Source organism: Stegodyphus dumicola, chromosome 3 (assembly GCF_044657685.1).
Source record: "Stegodyphus dumicola isolate Sdum_Otavi_A_Nest chromosome 3, ASM4465768v1".
Lineage (NCBI taxonomy): Eukaryota > Metazoa > Arthropoda > Arachnida > Araneae > Eresidae > Stegodyphus > Stegodyphus dumicola.
The window spans coordinates 134,198,765-134,221,611 of record NC_140770.1 but is presented as its reverse complement, the minus strand read 5'-3'; the positions used below and the strand labels follow the sequence as shown (position 1 = coordinate 134,221,611).

The 22,847-nt window shown below is 33.5% G+C and overlaps 1 protein-coding gene across 1 annotated transcript in view; it reads left to right on the top strand.

Annotated features, from left to right (window-relative positions):
* Positions 1-22,847, top strand: part of LOC146998091 (cysteine-rich venom protein TEL1-like) — a 70,122-nt gene that overhangs the window by 3,190 nt on the left and 44,085 nt on the right. The window contains exons 2-4 of the mRNA XM_085812446.1: positions 1,421-1,548; positions 19,149-19,242; positions 21,223-21,368. Coding sequence (XP_085668572.1) covers positions 1,421-1,548; positions 19,149-19,242; positions 21,223-21,368 — 368 coding nt within the window. The remainder of the gene's footprint in view (positions 1-1,420; positions 1,549-19,148; positions 19,243-21,222; positions 21,369-22,847) is intronic.

Here is a 22,847-nt window from a genome sequence, read left to right as displayed (position 1 = left end):
ACGTTTTGCTATCCTCTTAAAGTAGATGTATTTCTAAGCGTACCTGCAAAAAATTATAATTTTTTATTCAAAATTTCCTAAGCTATACATGAATTTACATTTTGGCGCGTTTTGAAATTTGACGTATTTATTATAAGCGATAATAACGAAGGTGTGGTTTACGCACTTTCTTGAAATTATTTGAAAGTATGAACGATGACCTTTTTTCCGCTCGTGGAAAATGAAGAAAAAGGAAAGAAAAATGGGTTGCTGTAAATTAAGAAGTTCGCCAAGGGAATTATTCTTGGTGAAAACTGAAAAAAATCGCCAAAATAAATTTTTTAGTTTCTCCGTAAATTTCTCCCCAAAAATTCCAAAAGTTAATATCTAGGCATAATTTGAGTCGCGGAATCAAAATATGGAAAAAAATAGATATGTTATTTAAGAAAAAGTCCGATTTTGTGTCAAAATACCTATGTTAGAACAAAAGTCTATATATAAATCTAATATATATCCTAAGTCGGGCTTTCGAGACATGGAAAACGCGACTTGAATTTCGTCAATCGGCCCAGTAAAACGGAAGATATTAAAACCGTCCCCTTTTTTTTTTTTTTTTTTTTTTTTTTTTTTTTTTTTTTTTGTGTGTGTGTGTGTGTTTCTTTCTTTTATTTTTTTATTTTTTATTTATTTATTTATTTTTTTTCAGTGTTTGATTATGTTTGGATTAAATTCCGATGAAGTTTGGCAAATGACAGTTAAAGTTTAATTAAACGGCACTTTGTGGTTAGAAACTAAATCACATCCTGTAGAAAAATAAAACGGTTGCAACTTGGAGTTATACAAGCAACTGAACCTAGAAGATACTAAAAAATTGAAACAACTTAATTTAGTGACATACCTAGATGCAATAAATTCTAGTTACTATTAAATTATTTTGGTAAATTATTCTACGGCAGCATATATGGAAAGTATCCATCTATATATAATAACGAACGAAATCTGATGTAACAAAATGGCCTTTAATTATATCGACATAATAAAATTTGATCGTATACTAAATTTCAGCTTTACGTAAATTTGTTTACTTGTTTTTCTGACTTGAACTTCCACTCGTGCAATGGGAACAAAAACAAAACTATACCTTAGAAAAGTGAATCCAGGCAAACGGGCTGACTACATGGGCTTTTTAGTGGTTTTCCCGTTGTTTAACGTATATACGAACCAGTTTTCCTCAAAATGTCCTCCACGAAGGCATCCCTCTCCTTAGGCAGATAGCCCTTGTGTCCTTTGCCATAATCAGTAAAACCAAATCAAACCAAACTTTAGAGGAGAATGCATAAACTATCTTAGTTCCTAATTTTAGACAAAACAGACCACATGTGAAAATCCTGAATACATTTTATTGTAATTTAAGAATAATTTAAAAAAAATTGTCTTTTAGAATGCAACAAAGCAATTAATGCTAGGAATCCTGAAACAAGGACCAAACAGACTCAAGATGTAATAGTTGGAGCTCATAACTTGTACAGAGCCAAAGTTCAACCACCAGCAAATAATATGTTGGAAATGGTAACTACACAGTTTTTACAGTTTATCTGCATTTAACACTCTGCATCTGCATTAAAAATTAATATGCACAACACTGTTTGCAATTATTTTACTGTCACAAATTATACGAATGATATTTATTATTTGAAATCAGCTGTTTAAAATTTCAGTAAACGCAAGGATGAATAATTAACCAAATTTACAGCATAATTAATCAATCAGTTCACAGCTTTTAGAGTGTAAATGGCATAATATGTTTTATTGGTAGGTTTACCATAATATTTTTTTGCTCAGACCTCAGCAATTTTGAGAAACTATTCATAACAGAGAATAAAACCTACTAGGATAAGTCTCCGGGAAGGAAAAATCTAAATAAGGAAGTTGTTAACAAAAACCAACAATAAGTTGAGTTATTAGTATTTATCACTATGCGAACTTTCTTCAAAAATCCTCAGTTATCCTTAATAGCATACAAAACTCATTACCATTTAACTTGTGGAGAAAATGCCTTAACTAAATGTAACGTGTGACAAATCCTCAAATGGACTTGTAAGCGACATATCGATGTGTCCAAAATGAAATAGGACTTAAGAAGGATGCAAAACACTCTTTTCTTTGAGACTTCTCTTCTTTTTAAGTAAGTTGCATAGAAGGCACAAGTGGAGCTTACAAGTCAATGAGCATTTATAGCGGGAACTCAGAGGTAGAATTTTAAATTAAAATTAAATCTAACTGTTTATTAGCCAAGGGCTATGCGGAGTAATTTAAACGCTGAAGTTGGTTCTTAAGTCTACACCGGCATGATAGCACTTTCTTTCCACCGACAGCAAAGGCAGCCGATCCACTGGGGCTGTTAGCATATCGGCCATATAGATCCGCTGACGGAATTAACTTGATTCACATAACACACATTGTGCTCAGGACGAGTGCTGGAGGTGGTGCAAACAAATGCTGGGCGAGTTAGTGGTGCAGTGGTGGAAGAAAGGTGCATTGCGAGTGAAGAGAACATTTTCAGTTACATATTTACAGAGTTATAGATAGAAGGTTACAATAGGCATCCACAACATGAACAATAATTTAGTACTGAGCAATATATGAGCAATTAACGGAGTGACTGATAAAACAGCAAAAATAATACATAAAATAAGGCAAAATACATAATTCAAAATACACAGTTCAAGGAAATAAGTATAAACAGAAAAAGCTAATTTAAAATAAAATAAATTAACTACAAGTGCAGAACATACGGGGTTGTACTGGTGACGAGGATGGGAGGTGAGAATTACGTCAGCCTGTCTGAGATTTTACGTGCAATATTAACGCAATTGCATATGCGTTTCAATGCATAGTCATGTTTCGAAGTAGCTTCGGCCCATGCATGGATGTGGTCAGCTACTGGCTGTCTAAGCTGTTGTTCGGCGGTCTCTCTGGAAACGAACGTACAATGGTCCGGATCTCCTGCCATCCCGCATGAGAAATGGTCGTTTTCGCGTCGTCTTGAAGCGATGGTCTGAAGCAGGTAAGTCATGAAGAGACCATGCCCTGTTAGAAACTGGGTGCAGTGAGGCGAGCCACTTTTTAGAAGCCGGAAGACTTTTGGTAAAAATCTGCAAACTCTTCTGCCAGTGGTCTCTGTCTCCCACACATGTTGCCAACGTTTCAATAATTCTCTCTCGAGCTCGGCTTTTAAGAACGAGGCCGGGAGAAGCACATCAAGTGTGCTAACGTGGGGGTCAGTTGCCGCTTCTTTAGCTGTTGCATCTGCAATCTCATAACCCAGTAGTCCGGTGTGGCCAGGCACTCATTGAAGTTCAGGCATATAGTGTTTTGGTGTCTTTATTAAGAGTTTTTGTATAGCCCTTACTACATGTACACTGCTCAAAAAAAAAAATGGGACAGTCCTATATCTCCCGATCTACTGGGCCGATTGACAAAATTCAAATTGCGTTCTTCATGTCTCGAAAGCGCGACTTAGGATATATATTAGATTTATATATAGCACTATTCTAACATAGGTATTTTGACACAAAATCGGACTTTTTCTGAAATAACATACCAATTTTTTTACATATTTCGATTCTACGACTCAAATTACGCCTAAATATGAAATTTTGTAAAATTTGGAGCGAAATTTACGGAGAAATTCACAAATTTATGTTGGCACTTTTTTTGTTAGTTTGCGCCAAAAATACTTCACTTGGCGAACTTCTTAATATATGGTAACCTAGTTTCCTTTCCCGTGCGAGGAAAAAAGTCACCATCGTTCCTTTTTTCCAAATAATATTCTTTATATTTTTAATTATAACTTATTATTGTAAGTAATTTTTTCTTTTTCGAATTTCATTTTAATTGTTTAAGTTGCACATTTTTTTTTTCGAATAACTGTTTTAAAAATTTCTATTTACCTATTCGAACTGCGTAAATAAAGGTGCAGTGTTTATTTTTTTTTCAAATAGTTTTCTTTATATATACAATTTTTCGTCATAGTTATTATTTTAGGTAATTTTTAAATTTTTATACTTTTATTTTAATTGTTTGTGTTGCATCTCTTCAGATAATTGTTTTAAAATTTTCTATTTATTCCTTCGAACTGAGCATTTTAAATATATTTATTAATATCAATTTTCCAGAATTTGATTTTATTTATTTGAACTTTATTTATTTGACTTCTTTCGGAAGAATACTTTGTAACCCAGACTACGATGCGTTTGAAAACTGCATACTATATTAAAAGAGAAAATACAGTAAAGCACAGTTTTACACGCCTTTCAATGCTCCGTTCAGAAAAGATATATATAAATAAGAGAGATGTATAACCGACATTTTAACTTAGGATGACTTGCATACACTGCTTTAAACAGTTTTATCATTGTGCCCATTGCTTTACACAATTTTATCCTACATTTGGTTTCTTAAAATGTTATTCATATTTTAGTCAAATATTTTATTTTTGAAATCGCAAGAATCAAATATCATAAGATTGAAAAGTTTTAAATTAAAAAAAATACAAATACTAAATTTTACGAAAAAATTTATTTTTCTTCTCTTTTTCTTTAAGCATTCTGAAAGTATATTAAAAAGTATCCAACTTTTCGAAACATTTTGGTATTTCTGACAATCATTTTAAACAAAGTTATCGCCTTCCATTTCATATAGGCCCACAAACGGCCGAGCGGTAAAGTCGCTGAACACTGGTAGTTCACTCCGGGGTTCGAACCCCGGTAAACGGGCTGGTTGCATGGGCGTTTTCGTGGATTTTCTCATGTGTACCGCGTATGACAGCTGGTTTCCCTTAGAAAGTTCTTCACGAAGTATTTCGTCAGAGCCTTTATCAGTCTTTAGAGGCTAAACATTTTGAAGGTATGAGATGAAAGTAAAGACTGGTTTCATCAAAAGGTTTTGGTTTATTTAATTATGACAAAGCACACTACGGCTATCTGCCTAAGAGAAGGGATGCCTTCGTGGAGAACTTTCTAAGGGAAACTGGCTTGCATACACGTTACACATGGGGAAAACCACGAAAACGCCCATACAGCCAGCCCATTTACCGGGGTTCGAACCTCGGACCGAACTACCAGTGTTCAGCGACTTTACCGCTCGGCCGCTGTTTCATCAGAAGGGGGAAAAAACATCTTTAGGTGACATCCACATACATGACTAGATAAACTCCTGAATCTTCAAATAATTCGACTGAGAAAATCATGGGATTCTCCATTTATGATACCATATGATGTTCTATAACGTAATTTACACAACCATATAGTGTAAAACCAGTCGCTCTTCACTTTAATCTGCAACGATATCGTTTTTGTCTTTTCTGTTAACACAAGCTCAATTGATGGTATTTGCTGGTGTACACTTCCAAGTGTTTTCTCTTTGAACACCTAAATTCTTTGAAGTATCCTGAAAGTATATTTGAATACTTTGAATATATACTTTGAAGTATTGAAGTATGGTGGTTATAATTAAAGTTTCAATTTGAAATGGTCATAAAAGGAAAATTACCGGACCAAATGTTATCAAACTTGGGAATCGTGTAAAGGAGGTTATGGGAATTTATTTTCCGCGGGAAAAAAAAGAGTTCAAAAACTCACCACCAGGGAAAAAATGGCGCTGTACACAATATTGTTAAATGAAATAAGACACGAAAACATCTGTTTAAAATGTGTTTAATATTTTCCGAAACGTGTTACAAAGCATGTTCAATGTAGCGTCCAGCATTTTCCGAAAGCAAGTTAAATCATGTTACTGCATTCTCAACAGCAACTCTTAGCATATCAGAAGGAATGTTACGGACATTTCAGTGCATCACATTTTTCATTTCTGCCAAATTGTTTATATTATCACCATAAACAGTGCTTTTGAGATAGCCCCATAGCCAAAAGTCACAGAGGATGAGGTCTGGTGGGAAGAGGGGAAGTGTCGGCCTATAAGACGTTCATTCGTGAAATGTTGCCTAAGTAACTGTACGATACATGTGAGGTGGGGCCCAGCCCTGCATAGAAATCCTAGTATCTAAAATGCCACGTTAGTGCAGTCCGTGTATCACGAAACATTTTAACATTGACTCTAAGCGAGGTGCAATCACAGTGATCCAGCTTTCGACTTCTTTTCAGAGAAAAATGGTTCAGTTATGAAACCAGACGGTGTGGAATGACTGCTATGCAATCGAATGCATTAGGAGAACGCAATGGAACTAGGTAGAAAACATGAGGGATTTCTTTGGCACAAATCGATTAAAAGCGTTTTGAATCTTCATGTTCTAGGGCCGAATTCAGGCTTCAAAAATTACAAATTAGCGATCTGTAAGAAAACGATTTCCAGATTGTACGCACTTGTGCGAGTGATTTGCGATCTCACACTTTCTAATCGCTAATTCGTGGTTTTCACGGACGAATTTTTCACTTACACGGATGGCGCACTCGACTTTTATTGAATTTAACGCTTTTAAATGGTAATTTGCCTACTTCAAAGTTTCTTAAGGGTATACAACATATTAAACCCGTGTAACAAAAGGTTAAGTTAGATTCCGACCCATATTTCGTTTAACAATATTGCATACAGCGCCATTTCTTCCTGGTGGTGATGTTTCGAACTTCCGTTTTTTCGCGGAAAATAAATTCCCATGACCTCCTTTACACCATTACCAAGTTTGATAACATTTGATCCAGTAGTTTTCCTTTTATGACCGTTTCAATGTGGAACTTTAATTATAACCACTCTGTATATTATTAAATTTTAATTTGAAGCTATGCGTTATATGTATACCAAGCGTAAATTTTTCGCTTTTATGGAAAATAAAGAATCGAAGCAAATATACTTAGGATAATGAACCAAAACTGAAAAAATTTCCCTTCCTTCCGAAAATAAAATATTGAAACTTCGACCTTGAATTTATTGGGTTATTGAAATATTTAATTTGACTTATCTTCTAAGTCCTAGTTCCGACAACAATTCCGTCAAAAATTCCGAGCTAAAGTAAAAGATTTAGTATATATTCACTGTATGTTAATAAAGTAATCAGAGTGTAATAAAAATAGATTATAGAATGTACGCTGATGCAACTTTTTGTCTGACTGCACAACATGTAATGGAAGAGAAGGCTTCTAGAGATCTGTTTTTGACATGCCTCTAAAAGTAGATGTCATACTCCTTTTGTCTCTTCAATGTCAAAAAACTTTCATTTGAGAGGCAACTTTAGTTTTTGGGAAAGAAAAAAAAATCACAAGAAGACAAATTTGAAGAACATGCAGGACGATTGAGTACACATACTTATTTACGGAACACAAGCGGTTCTCCGACTGGTTATTGAATAATGAAAAGATGCATTGCCATGCAATACAAAGTACTTTTTTTTGGGGGGGATACGTTGTCTGACTGAAAACGTAAGATTAAAAGTCATCTGCTTAATTCACAGCCATTTACAAGTCAACTACTCGGGCAATTGCGGAATCGTTTTGAATCCTGAGCTTGTAAGACAAACCTAATATCACTGGATTTAAACACTTCTTTAATCTTCCGAGAACGTTCCTTCTTTAGCTCATATTCCAAGAATATTAAGTGAATACAATTATTGCAAAAGAAATTGAATATTCATTTGCACTACGGCTTGGTAGTTTACTAACGAGTTAACAAAACTTAAATTCTCCTTTTTGTGTCTAAGAATACAACAATATTTTAAATATTTACAAATAAAATATTTAATTGGAGCCTCACCAGTTGCCTAGCATTTGAAGACTGTTAAATACTAATTGTTTGTTGCGAAGTCTAACCCAGGCTGCATGGTTGGTTTTCGTAGTTTTCTAGGTTCTCTTTACAAATGTTCTCTATGAAAGCATCTTAATCAAATAGCTCCCATGTTCTTTCTATGTTCAAATAACCAACTAACCTAGTTTAAGCGCGATTTTCAAGTGAAGTTACAAGCAAAAGCCGAATACTCATTAAAAATCACGTAGCTTGCCAATCGGGAGTAAAGTGAAAGATACGGCGCCAATAATTGAATTAATTGAATTGCTGTTACGGTACGCTGTCTCTAAACTTGTCATTAATGTCAAATAAGATGGTCATTCCTTAATTAAATAGCCCACCAGCAGCCGAGCGGTAAAGACGCTGATCACTGGTAGTTCGGTCCGAGATTCGAATCCCGTGAACGGGCTGGTTGCATGGGTGTTTTCGTGGTTTTCCCAATGTGTAACGTGTATACGAGCCAGTTTCCCTTAGAAAGTCCTCCACGAAGGCATCCCTCCCTTTAGGCAGATAGCCCTCGTGTGCTTTGCCATAATTAAATAATCCAATCCAATCCTTAATTAAATATAATTGATTTGTAACTTCTACTAGAACTGACGTTAAGAATTGAAGTGCAAATAAATAATATCGTGTGCAATCTTGATTAATATAAAATTAAAAATATTTGCACAGAAAAATATTTGCATTCAGGCAGAAAGTTTTTTGAAATATTTGCAATTACTTTATAAGAAAGATTTATTAACAACCGTAATAATTACTTATTATATTACTGATGATTAGGATTCAGTTCTTGACAATTACATTCTAAATTAGAATTTTAAGAATTATTAGAATTTTAAATTAGAATAATGAAAATACGCTACTCACAAAAAATACATTTTAGGATAAAAAAGAATTTTTTATGTTTTAAAACTTCTTGAATTCATTTAATAAACATCGTATCCTCTTTGTAAATTGAATTCAGAATGTTGGGTGCCGTTTATATAATTATTCTTACTTGTCCACAGAATCTGCTGACTTATCCAGCGATTAAGTAGCTGCAGATCATTCCTACATAACCATTGAACTTCCATTAATTCAGTCTCTAGAGGGTTGTATGTTTATATCATAATTTGACTTTTATAAAAATGATTATTCTAAATCTTATGTTTCTATGAAAATATACTGTGCTTTAAAAATATGGATGATAGTACCAGCCGCTCTTTCAGCCACTTCAAAAGCATCAGTTTGTTTAGAAATAAATTATGCAATTAATGTCATAAAATTCAAATAAACATCAAACGAAAATTCTCAGTTTTAGACAATTCGATTTAAACGAAGTAAAGTAGCAGACGATAAAACGCCGAAGGTAAAAATTTACTCTTACAAAAATTTACTCTTATTTAAAAAAAAAAAAAAAAAAAAAATAGAGAGAAATTTTAAAAAAAATTATTAAAAAATTATTTAAAAAAATAGCTTTTCATATAGTATTAATAAATATTTATTACGCATCATTGTGGGAAAAAATGTCATATAATAACTCTCCGTAAAATTTTAGTTGAAATTTAAAGTTAAAAATAGCTGTGGCAATACAGTGTAACAGAAGACCATAGACCACCTTTGGCGTTATTATCGCTCAAAAAAAAGATGCCAAATTTCAAAACGCGAAAATATGTAAATTTGTGTATATCTTAGAAAATTTTGAATAAAAAAGTCTCATTTTTTGCAGATATGCTTAAAAATATACCTACTTTAAGATGATGGTAAAAATTTTATAGGTTATAATTCAAAATTTTTTTCGAAAAATTTATAAAAATTATTTAAAAATAGAAATTTAAAAAATAAAACACAAAAATTGGGTAAATTTTATTTGGAATTAACCTAAATTTCGAAATGTGAGAGAAAAAATCAAGTTTAATAAAAAAAAGAGATATAAATAAATATTTGCCAAATTCAATTAACATTGAGGAGCTAAAATTTTGAGAGCTAATATTTTAAAAACTACTCGTACGATTTTTACAAAACTTCGTATTCTGGCATAATTTGAGTCGTAGAATCGAAATATGTAAAAAAATTGGTATGTTATTTCAGAAAAAGTCCGATTTTGTGTCAAAATACCTATGTTAGAATAGTGCTATATATAAATCCAATATATATCCTAAGTGGCGCTTTCGAGACATGAAGAACGCAATTTGAATTTCGTGAATCGCCCCAGTAGAACGGGAGATATAGCACTGTCCCTTTTTTTTTTTTTTTTTTTTTTTTTTTTGAGCAGTGTACCTTGGATTTCCTGAAGGCTAGAGGCCGAGTCTCAATAAATACTGGAATAGTTATTTTCCAGTGCATAGACAAGTGCAGCTTTTAATGTAATCAGTTCAGCCTGAAAAACTGAGTTGTGGTGCCTAAGCTTTCCTTCCTAGGTCTTTAAGATCTGCTTCCCATGTAGAACAAAATATCCGCTACCGGTTCCACATTCTCCTTTGTACCCATCAGTGTAGATTTCAATGGCTTTGAACCACGTTGGTGACTTACAGTTAATCGAAATATTGTATTCGGCCGGGTGATAAGGTGGCTCGGGAATGCTTTGCTCATAGTCAGTGTATACATAAGTCCTATCATAAATTTGTTGTCTCTTTGAGTCTGAGCATACGCACTATTGCACTCTCGCGCTGAGCTAAGAGATTTAGAAGCGGCAGTCCTGAAATCACGTTTAGTGCATTAGTAGGCGAGGTTTTTAAATGCTTAGGGGGAAAGGTCTTTGTGCTGAGAGTAGCAGATTTTTCATTTTAGTAGTGATCATTATGCCCCACATAAAAGCCCCATGCAGTGCAATACGCTTAGCAACCACAGAGTACCTGTGACTATCCTGTGAAGTCGTCCTTTGACCTCCTTGAAATGTGGCATCCAAGTGAGTGTGTCGTCAATTACAACCCAAAAGTATGTCAAGTTTCTAACTATTTTGATATTTTTGCCATGAAGTTTGATACAATGGGTTCTTTGATGGTGCTTACCCAGTCAAATAAGCATACCTTGGGTTTTTTTAATTGGCAATAATTAACTTATGATCATTGGCCCATTTGGCCATCTTGTGCATTGCTTCTTGCGCACTAGTCTCATATGCTTTGAGGCTGTGCCCTTTGGTTACCAGAAAAACGTCATCGGTATAAGCCAGCATGTCCATGTGATGATCTGTGTTAAAGAGATTCAGCGCTGTGTCGGCTACAATATTCCAAAGAAATTGACCCAGACAGGATCCTTGAGGATAGCCTTTATTCATTGATCGTGAGTGCACTCCTGCGTCCGTAGTGGCTTGTAAGCGGCGATCACTTAGGTAGCTGTAAATTAAGTCAAAGAGGATCTTAGATCAACTCATGTCCTATAATCTCTTGAGTACGTCAGGCCATCACACCGAATCGAAAGCGCCCTGTATGTCCACAGATATAATGAGACTATGCTAGTTATTTATTCTGTTATTTGCTATCATTTTTCGTAAGCGTTGCAGCGCGTAATCCACCGATCTGCCAGGGATAAAAGCGTATTTTTTTTCACTTATACATTGTCCAGATAGGATAAAGTGCTTAAGTCTTTGAAGAACGACTCTCTTTGGTACTTTACCAAGGCAGGCGAGAGCCAAATGGGAGACAAGACGTTGGTACATTAGGGTCTTTGTTCGCTTTAAGGAAGAGCACCACCTCAGCAAGTTTCGTGCCTGCTGGGAAATGTCTGTTGCGCCAACACGCAGTTATGTAGGCGTACAGTAACAATGGATGCGTACTGATAATGGCTTCCAGAATGCCATTATCTACTCCATCAGGACCTGTGGCTTTGTTGGTGTTTAATGCTTTAACAATGTCGCCCATTTCTTCGGCGGCTGGCAGCGGTTCTATACCTGCTTTGTTGGTTTTGTAATATTGCTGAACACTGGCTCTGATTTTCTTTGTGCGGGACTAGCGTGCCCGGTCAGGGTACACTTCTATAGATGGTTAGTGCAGTGGGGCGATACCAGTTTTGCCCATGGCGACGTTTTGGTGCCTCCTGTACTTCTTTCTGTCTGTCTGTCTGTGTCTGCGTTCCCTGGACTAGACCCGAATAGTCTAAGTAAACCGCACGGGTGTCCAGATTCTACTGTCAACTATGTCTGCGTTCTCAGGTCTGAAGATATTGTCCAGAATGTGCGCGACTACTTCTGCGCTAGTTGCTGCTCCTTAGCGTATTGTGGCCGTAAGATTAGAAGGTGTGAACATCTTATCATGTACGGTACGGAAGACAGTTCCGAACTTATTCGCAGTGTTCTTTCCAGGATCAAAACCTCGCTTTTGTAAGCAGCTCTGTGCTTTCGAAATGTTAGTGAGTATATCGCTTTTTCTATGGTGTCCTTGCATGCTTGCATTCTAATTCTGCTTCACTAAGACTTTTCTCATAGCTCAATGTAAAAAAGACATCTGTCATCCTTTTAGGAGAAAAACATTTAAACGCTATTTAAAGTACTTAGATGTACATAGAAAATATTTAGATTGGCAACAGCGAGTATTACAGAAGAGATATTTTAATTTTCCAAATCACCGTTTTACCTGACGTTGCATTATTTTTACTTCATATATATTAGGCATTTTTAAACTTTTACGAAATATGGCGACAAAATGGTACATGGGTCGGGATGCATGGATCAAATCATCAAATCAGGATACTTCCTGACAAATCAAGACATCTGGTAAACCTATTTATTGGTAACCTGCGTGATTTGTCGATATCTGTGACCACGCTTTAAAGTTCGGAGGTTAACTTATACTACTATACGAGGCTATACGAGGTTAACTTATATAACTTATACGAGGTTAACTTATATAACTATACTCGTATTAGCTAAGGTTTAAGGAACTTTAGTTTATATAAATCTAATACAGAGTTCTAAATGTTTATTTTATAATTCAGTGTAACATATGAATAATTATAAAATTATGTTACATAAAAACGGCAGTAACGACAGTAAAACAGTAAAGTTTATTTTAATTAACACTTTATAGTTTTATGTTGAATCTTTCCTTCAAGGAGTAAAAAAGGTTTTCCTGCTGAAAAAAAGAGGATCTGAATTTGACTGCTTCGAAATCGATACAGTTTTATTAAAAATCTGCTCTAAACAAAGACCTAGTTTTAAACTTTTTTACTTAATTTTAAATTTTGCATTGACGAGTTTCTCTTCCAATTTAATTATTTAGTTTTAGGGATTACATAAACTAAACTAACTTCAGAAGCCTAACTACAGAAAAAGATCACCTAATAATCTGGAATTTTCATCTTTCTATACAAACCACATCTAGAGCTCCAGTCAGATCTCATGTATAATGTTTATCCATATTTGATAATAATACATTGACATAGTGGTATAATACAATAGCAAACGTTTGTAAGAAATAAAAATAAAACTTTATGGCATTTAAAGTGCACAGTTAGCTTTGATTTCAGATATATCTTTCTTTGTTCCGTGTCTCAATACTCGTTCAGATCAGAAAATTATGAAAATTCAAAATCAATATGCATTGCTTAAAAGTAGGAATTTAACTGCGGCTTATTGGTGTCTTAGCCGCATAACCGTTGCGTCCCATGAGACTTGTTCTTGTAACTCGACTTGTTCTTGTATTTTCAGTTAAATAGTTGTTGAGGATGATAATTCGTCAATAGTCTATCATAACTAACTCTGTGTGTTAACTGTTAGGTTGAGTATTTACTTAAAGTGAATTTCATACCGTAAGAGTTATAATTTAGGAATCAAAACTGTATATGCTTTCTCAAAAACCATTGCTTTATACAGCTGATTCCCAATATCGAAATCCTTTGCTGAGAGGCTTACCAGCAACCGATCGATAAAGTCGCTGAACACTGCTATTTCGGTCCGAGGTTTTAATCCAGCGAACGGGCTGGCTGCATGGGCGTGTTCGTGGTTCTCCCCATCTGCAACGTGTATACGAGTCAGTTCTCTTAGAAAATCCTACACGAAGGCATCCCTCCGTTTAGTCAGATAGCTCTCAAGTGCTTTGCCATAATCAAATAAACCAAAACTTTGCTGGGATTCAGTCTTCAGTTTTCCAAGTGGGCGCTGCTATCCATCAATGGTTATTGACAAACTTTAAGGGTTTGCTGATCCGAGGGTTAGGAAAAAAACATTGAAAAATAACCAGAAATGGGAAATAAGAATTTGCTTAAAATCTTTGTTACTGAAACATTCAGAAGTTTTAAACACTGAAACATTCACTTCAGATGCTCATCTTTGTAAGAATTCGACCAGTTTATGCTTCTTTCCCTTCACATATATATATCTAAATTGTGTACAGATTCGTCTTTTTAACCCAAGAAAACATAAAGTTAATAAAATTATTTTAAAATTCTTAGAAAGTGCCGGCAAATTCCTTTATTCTCCTCTCTGTATATCTAACTACAAATGTAATTTTAATATACTCCTATGCGCTTGTTGTGACAGTAAATTGTCCATCTATTGGGTGGTCCATCACTATAAATTTAAGAAATTTTTAATCATTACCAAGTCTATTTCTATATTATCTGTTGAGTTTTAATTGTTGAATGCAGTGTTAGTGCTTTAAATGTTTAGGTTAAATTAAATTATTAAAAGAAATCAGCTCGACGGTTATCTGTCTATGGAAAGTGTTGCCTTCGTGGAGGAATTTTTATAAGAAACTGGCTTCAGTCCACATTACATATGCGAAAAATTCCAAAAATCTTCTTGCAGTCCGCCCGTTCACCCTGATTAAAAATTTCAGTGCTTATGGCATTAGTTTAAAAAGCATTTACTATACCATCGCTGCAAAGTTAGGCGAACGTTTAAAAAATTCGAAGAGAGCACAGAGCAAAAGCAACCTCAAAAAGGAGGCCTTTAAATCAAAAATAGGTAAAACAATATGACAGTATTACAAAGACGGTTACTATAGCGGTGAGTTTCGTTAGCGACAAGATATGTATTTCCTCTTTCGGCATTTCACACATAGTATGACTAGTATTTACAGAAAAATTGCCATTTTGATCAATGTTTTTATAATTTTATATTAATAAGTTATTTCTTGGTCACGTGGAAACATTTTTAATTTCAAAAAAAAATTTCGTGTAGAATTTTGTTACAGCTTTTTTAATGACAGTACAAACTTCCTCTCTTTTTTACATAATCCTCAGCGATGAATGGAAAACTTAAAATCTAATAATAAGCATAGAGTCTAATAATAAGCATAGAGTATTGCCAAATTTTTTTTACAATAGCTTAAAATTTATTTATCAAAAGAAACTTTTAGTTTAAAAACTATAAACTTTTACAAGAAACACGCACTACTTATCTCAAATAGGTTTCAAAAAGAGCAACTGAACTTAGTTAAACAAAATTTAAGCTAGGAAAAAGACATTTCTTATTAGAAACTCTTTAATTTAGTAAATGATGCTTGAAGAACGTGAATCACAGATAAGCATCTAATCTACAGTAAAAGTTCAATTATACTACTGTTCGATATACCGTAAATTTATATATCCGGAGCACAATCTTGTTCCCTTACATTTAAAAGACATCATTTCATGATAGAGATGTCTTAAAACCATGAATGTTTAGTTTGGTTTAGATTTAGGTACCATCCGAAGCAAGATTGTGTTCCCTTATATTTGAAAGAAATCATTTTATGATAAAGATGTCTGAAAGCCATGGATGTCTCGCTTGGTTTTTAACTTTTTTATTTATTAATAAAATAAAAGAGATTGGTTTATTTCTATTTCCCAATCTCTTTCATTCTGTCTATTTTGCTGTTACAACTGTCAAATGTGAGTCTCTTTATTTTTGACATTTCAATTGGATGAAGGTCATTTGTATTTAATCTTAAAGTTCATGAACTGCGAGAATTACGACTTTATGAAAGAAAAAAAAAAGGAGCACAGTTTCTGCAAAAGTGGTTGACAAGCAAAAACTCCCGGAACTGAATATGACAATAATGAAAAACAGAGCACTTGTACATCAATGACAATGATGAACAATCGACCACTTGTACATCAATGACAATGATGAACAATCGACCATCAGCTCAAAAAACGGACAATGTGATTTTGAACGTCAGTAAATGACTTGTCCGGTTAAATATTTGTGAAGCTCTGACTTGTATGGTTGAATGTTTGTGAATACATTCATATATTTACATCTGGTTTCGACTAAACTGTATTTGTTGAAGAATAGACTACAGCAGTTCCAACAGATCAAGCTCATCTTGCCCTCTTCCAAAATTATAAAAATGTTAGAAAATTCTCTTTGCATAGCTTGTTATATATTGGGTAAAAGTAGCCTAGCAGAAACTTAATTTATGTATTTCGATAAAAAACCGTATTAACTACTATGCTAATACTAGGTTAACATACGTGTTGCAGCATATAACGGTTTATAAAAGTTTTATCATACTGTATTTTCGATTATTCTTTACAACGTGAGAGATTTGAGGCAGACATTCATAATGCCCCTTAACATCCGCGGTATAACGAGATTTTATTGCACTGATTTACGTATATGAGTGCAATAATTATTTAATTGTATATCAGTATCATTAATTAGTATCAGTATTATTTATTATCAGTTACGTATTTCAGTATTATTAATTATTTAATTACGGTATGAATAAATGAAATAAAATGGAGAACACCAAAAGGCAAATTAAAATTTTAAACTGATAACAAAATTATAAGAACCTTACATCATCTCCAAAGATTAGGCAAAGCCAAAATTCAAAATAAACTTTGTTTGTAACCTCTGAAATGGCTTCAGAAATCATAAAAAGTTGCCATAAAATGTACTTTTATTCTCCTTTGGCTTATTTTTCTAATAATGATTCAGAGATCCCTTAACAAAAATGATACCTTCTCTTATATACCCAGTTAAAACAAAAACAGGAAAACGGAGCTTTTTAAATTTCTAGGTACTCTTTCAAAATGCAGGTAAGAAATCGCTTTTGTGAAACAGAATGCTGCTAAAAAATGTTTAGCCTCTTTGAAAGTTACATGATTGTAGATTTGGTATTTGCAGCTGTAATGTCAATGTTGACTGTGCGCGAGCACGTGCAGCCTTTATTTCGTTTTTAGTTCCGATTTTGGCTGAAACAATGTGAAAGAAATGGCACAGTTCACTGCATTTAATTTTTTAAATTATTTTTTGGATCGATGTAAGTACATTTTAAAGCATTATTGAGAAACTAAGAATGTGCACCGTGTACAAAGATGATGGAAAGCAGAATTTAATACTCTACGATCCTAAAGGTTGTGAGATTATATTGAATGAAAATCTGAAGTGAAAAGAACTATATGTGATGTAAAGGAAGGACGGTGTGCCAAGAAGAAAATGGTAACAAACGGAGGAACTCTGAAGATTATGTTACAGACATTCACAAAATACTAGAAAAAATATCTGATGTGGCCACCACGTGAATTCCTTGTACGGCCTATTTAATTATACACATTTTTTTCTCGCACTTCATTAAATTTTACTGCCTCGAATTTCATTAGAGATATATTTCTAATATAATCATTTCAGTTGTCACTTCGCGGGAAGGCAAAAATGCATAAAAATCTCAATCTTCGTTAGAATTTTTAAAATACAGAAAAATATGAACCATCAAATACAGTTAAAAAATTTTAGTTTCTACGTCGAAATAAGTAATTCATCCGGCAGGTAGGAAGACAAAATTTTCAGTGCACAGAATTGAAAGCTAACATTTGGTCACACTGGGCAAAAAGACACTGAAGTTGCTGCATCAACTCTCTATTTTACTAAGAGTTTCAAATGTAAACAAATTGCAGCCTCATTAGGATTAGCGGCCCTTGAACTTTTAAATTGTTGATAACTCTACAATTATTTTATGCAAATTAACTAAATGCATAAAACCTTAACCGGAACATAGGAACAACATAATTCAATCACTTTCAAAGAAAAAAAAAATGCACAAGTTACTAGCATATAATAATAAAAAAAAACTGGAATTACCGAGCCGATGCAGTGACAATATATATATTTCCACTGTATTACTCATCTCGGTGAGTTCACTTTTTTAAGATGTAACAAATTCAAACTCAGTAAAATCCAAAATTTCCAATAAATACGTAAAAAGCCAACGAAAAGTCACCAAACAAGAAGAATTACAGATGTGGAAAATACAAAAATTACAAAAATATGTATAGAGGGATAGGAATGCAACCAAAAAATCTGATTCAACGTTATCAAGAGGAGGTTTTATATATATGAAGTACACACGTCATGAAAAAAAAAAATCTCTTCTGAATTAATTTTAAATTCCATTTTTGAATCCGCTTTGGGGAAAAACGAGTCCTGAATTCTGCCCGTACGTACAGATGTCAGGCAAAAATATCGTTCAAATGGAATCAAGAGTGGTCAAAACGGATATTTTTGTTGACATACGATATCCGAAATTTTTCACGATTACAATACTTAGCCACAAATACTGGATAACAGGACAAACGTGACTGAGACTATTTATAGTTTCTTTTTCGTGGAAATTATGTCTGCTGTTTTATGTCGATCTGTTGCATAGTATTGCAGATGATGTATATTTCTGCCAATGAAGGCCATTCTTAATACCTATAATTTTAATACTATAGTATATCATCTTAAAAATCAACATATCTATTGTTATTAGCGGTTCTGCTAGTAACATTCGATGTGTGAAAACTTTATTTTGAGACCCATTACATACGCTATAAAAGAATTTCAAAACCGGGATAGATTTATGTTAGTTACACATTCTGCCTATTTTAGTATGGATTACGACGATGATACATTAGGAGATTTTTTACTTGATAAATCAAAGAAAATCTTTTTTCCAGTTTTTATCCTGAATTTATGCTCTGGACGTGGAATCTAAACTTCAGCTCCGCAATTCAAATTCTCAGAGAGAGCTTTTGTTATTGGATAAATTAAATGTGTTCGTAACTTGTACAGAATATCAAAGTTCCAGGTAACAACCGCTTTTGTTCATGAGTACTAAAACCAACAGACATTGAAATTTTAAAGAATGAATTCATAAACTCATTTAGTTTGTCATGCATTAAGTAGCTGATTAAACTAAGTTTTTAACATTTAAAAACGGTTGTTATTTTTCTGTAAATGAAAAATGCGACATATTTTCAAAAAGGAAAATGCTATATTATTTTTGCAATAGTAGAGAGTCTGTGAATAAACTTGAAGTTCGCGCCAAATACAAGTCGAAAAAGGGCAAATGAAACAAAATAAGATGTGGATGCTGTCTTCTAAAAATTATCGTAAACTTTGCTTTCAAAATTGAATTTAAATCAGAGATTGCAAATTATTTCTGATGCTCTGAAGGATGTAATTTTTATTTCATTTTTCTTTCTCACAGACATGGTATGAGCCTGCACGAGAAAAAGCCCAGAAATGGGCAGATTCATGCCAATACCTCAAACGTGAGGAATTGACAGAAAGAATGTTGAATGGTAAGTTTCTTCGAAAACAAGTATAAGGAAAATTATAAGAATTAGAAAAACAAATTGTAAAGTTTTTAAATGTGCATTTTTCAATTTCCTATTAAGCATTATTTAAAACATTTTCGAAAAGTATAAAATATATACTGTAAAATCTTTCCTTTGAGATATAAGAGGTTTCTGAAAATTAAATGAACATATTTATGGATGTTGTAAATAGTAAATCGGAAAAGAATTTATGTAACCACCAGTAATATAAATATATTATATTTCTGCCGAGAAATAATGGCGGAAGATCTATTTCTGCTGCCAATGTGTGTCACATTTGATAAACTGAACATCTATGGCAGCGATGAAACCTCACACAGTGTAACAGATAAATGAGTCACTAGTAAAAAATGAAAACATGAGGAGGCAATATTCTAAGCAATATGACAAATGAGATTATTAGTTGAAGAGAAATGAAAGACAGTAATCTACTGTCGAATGCTTCAGTGAACAGGGGGATGGGGCGTAGGTTTATGTTTTAGATGAAAAGCTTAATGCTTAATTTTCATTTCATTACGATATGACCTTTAGCGTTGTCTTAGCTTTAGGATTGTCTTGGCTGGAAGTAGAAAGAGACTATGTCTATTGACACTACTGGACACCTAATGAGAGACTTTCTGTATATCTATAATGTAGGATCTGCTGTAGAATTTCAATCTCCTGGAACAGAGAATGCAGAATGACACAGCACAATGTGTATGTTTATCTTCGGATGCAGAGATAGCTTCGGAGAGATTTCGAGAGCTTCCTGTATTCCAGATATTCATATGAGATTTCCATATGTATAAGTCTATTTTTCTGTACACTTCTTTGCTTATTCCATGAATTGTTGCTTAGCAATAAAGAACTTTTTTTTTTACCTAGACATAAACTAGACAAAAATGGCAAAGTTACGACAATTCTTCTTCATAAAAGCAATTTTTAACATCGTTGCGTTTTACGGGTTTGTGGATTTGGAGTGATTGATGATTATTATGGAATGATAATGAACACTTGATGAAGAATCAAAAAACACTTTATTCGTCAGCATTACACAGGACAATTTAAGAGACGCGTTACAGTCGTCGAAAACTACGACAAACACGCTGAAACAATCAACAACACAGCTTTCAGGCTATCAGGCTATAACGGTGAAGACAACTTCATGGCAAAGCACTAAAGTACAGCTCTCGACTCGGTCGATCGCTCTAGAGTTAATCTTTGAACTGAACATACTCTCGATACTCCGCGTACAGGCAGGTAATGTGTAACTTTTGAACTACCTTCGAAAGTATTCTCGGGAAAATCTGTAAGAATTCGTTCTAGAGCATTTCTCGCTTTGTCTATGACATATCCCCAATTTTGCCACCAAAAGGGCTATTTCGCTCCAAATCTGGAAACCCTGCCTTTCCTTACCCTTTTCTGGAAACCCTAAACACGCTTTGCAGGGAAGCTATTTTACCGCAGCTAGGCATTTCGTAACAATATATAGCGTAAATACAGAGTAATTTAATCTTCTCCTATAAGTACACCTCGGTCTTATTACTAACTGAATTATGTGAATTTTTGGACTATTTTGTGTGACTATAAAGTTTTGTCTACAGTAATATTTGGAGAGTTCTTCGAATATTTCCAGTTCTGCGCTAATTAACACATTACTTCATTCGTATTTACAATACGAATAATATATCAGCTCATCTAAACCTGCCTAGTTTTACCTGGAATATGTTCTGCATAGACATTACACATTTGAGTGTTGACCTCTTTTTCTCTTAAAAGGAATTTGAGCTTTTCACCTTACTCAGCAATCACAAATCATTTACAGTGATTTTACTTAATTCATTAAATGTATACTGATTAACGAAAACAATATGACCATCTTAGTATTCAATAATGCTGCATTCTCAGATTCAAAGCAATTCTCTCAGTGTTTCATAATGCGGTATTTCAAATCTTCTTGCACAGATCACATGTACTGTGGTCAAAATATATTCGTCTCTACGGAGCTAGTGGATTGGATAGACGTAATTACAACTTGGTATATGGAGCACCGCAATTTCACTTACGGAAGTCAAAATAATGACTTGAAAGTAATTGGGAATTATACACAGGTAATATTTTCACTAGTTCAAATAACGAACCCTTTTATTTCATGTATAAATTATTACCAGGAATGGTCAAGAGGTCAACTGTAAAGCAATTAATTTTTTTACGAGTGCATATTTTTGTTTTTTTCCTTAACAACATACATAATTTTCTTTATTTAATAATATTTTAACAAAGGAAATTTTTTTATAATTATTGAAAGCTATAGTTATATCTTTTGTTTCAGATATGGCTATTAGAATAGTGTATATGTTTTTTAACACCCAAATCTAATTATAGATAATTAGCCCAAAGGGGCCCAGAAGAGCTATTAGTATGGAAATGACATTTTGCATCGAATCACTAAAAGCGTTGTCTCACTTTTTAAATTATTGCCACCAAATATTATCGGCCTGTATTATATTTAAAGATATTAAATAATGAAGAATCTGCATGAATGCATGCATTTTTCTTGCAATGTGAATAGAAGAACGGTACTTAGAGCCATCAGATTTTGAGTAACGTTGTCTTCCAGTAGAATATGGTCACCTGGAAGTCCAAATTTTAAATTTCGAATTTGGTTTATTACCTGTTTCATGCTTTGTAAAACTTTAACGAATTTTTGATAAAAAAACTCAGCGATTTCATTGAGAGCAGTAGCAAGATTGTACGGAATAAAACATTCGTTTTATCTCTAGAGCGCGAGACTGACTATCGAAAATTCTAAAGATATGCTGTTTTTAAATATTTTAGCCCAAATGTTCTTGAAACGTGTATGTATGTGTAAATGAAAATACGGCACTTTGGGCATAATATAAAATCTGAAAGCTTTCAGATTTTTTTCCCTTTAGCTCAATTTTTTTTCGAAATAGTTTCTACTTTTCGAAAATATATTAGTTATATGTTATGCTTTTTTATTATGTCCGTTTCAAATTTATATCTGCATGTAGGTCACTCTTACGACTTGGCCAATATGGTTTCAAGACTAAACTATATTTTTTTTTGTATAGTTAGTTTTACTATTTTTATGACTTAAGAGTCTTTCCACTTCCATGTTTAGAAAAATCTCTGCTTTATGATGGATTTGTAGCACAGCATCATAAGAACGTTTCACTGTAAATACAGACGACTGGTAAAAACTTGTATACTTCTGTAAATGTACCCTTAATAATTATCCGTATCACCACGTACAGATATTAGAACAGAATGCAGATTTTCTAAGAAACGTTTCATTTAACAATTATTTGAGATTCCTGAAAAGCTGCACTTTGGTTTCTTTCCTTTAGTCAGAGTCGTTCTAGGTATTATTTCAAATGGGATTTAAATCTAGGGGTTTAGTTAATAAGCTATTATGTATCCAAAGATATTATATTCTTCACACTAATTCGTAATGGTTTCAATTCTAACCCTAAAATGATTTTTCTGATAAAATAAATCCTTTGATAATTCAGAACCCTGCAGATGTTGTCTAAGAGGAAACAAATAATGTTTGAAATTTCTGCGTA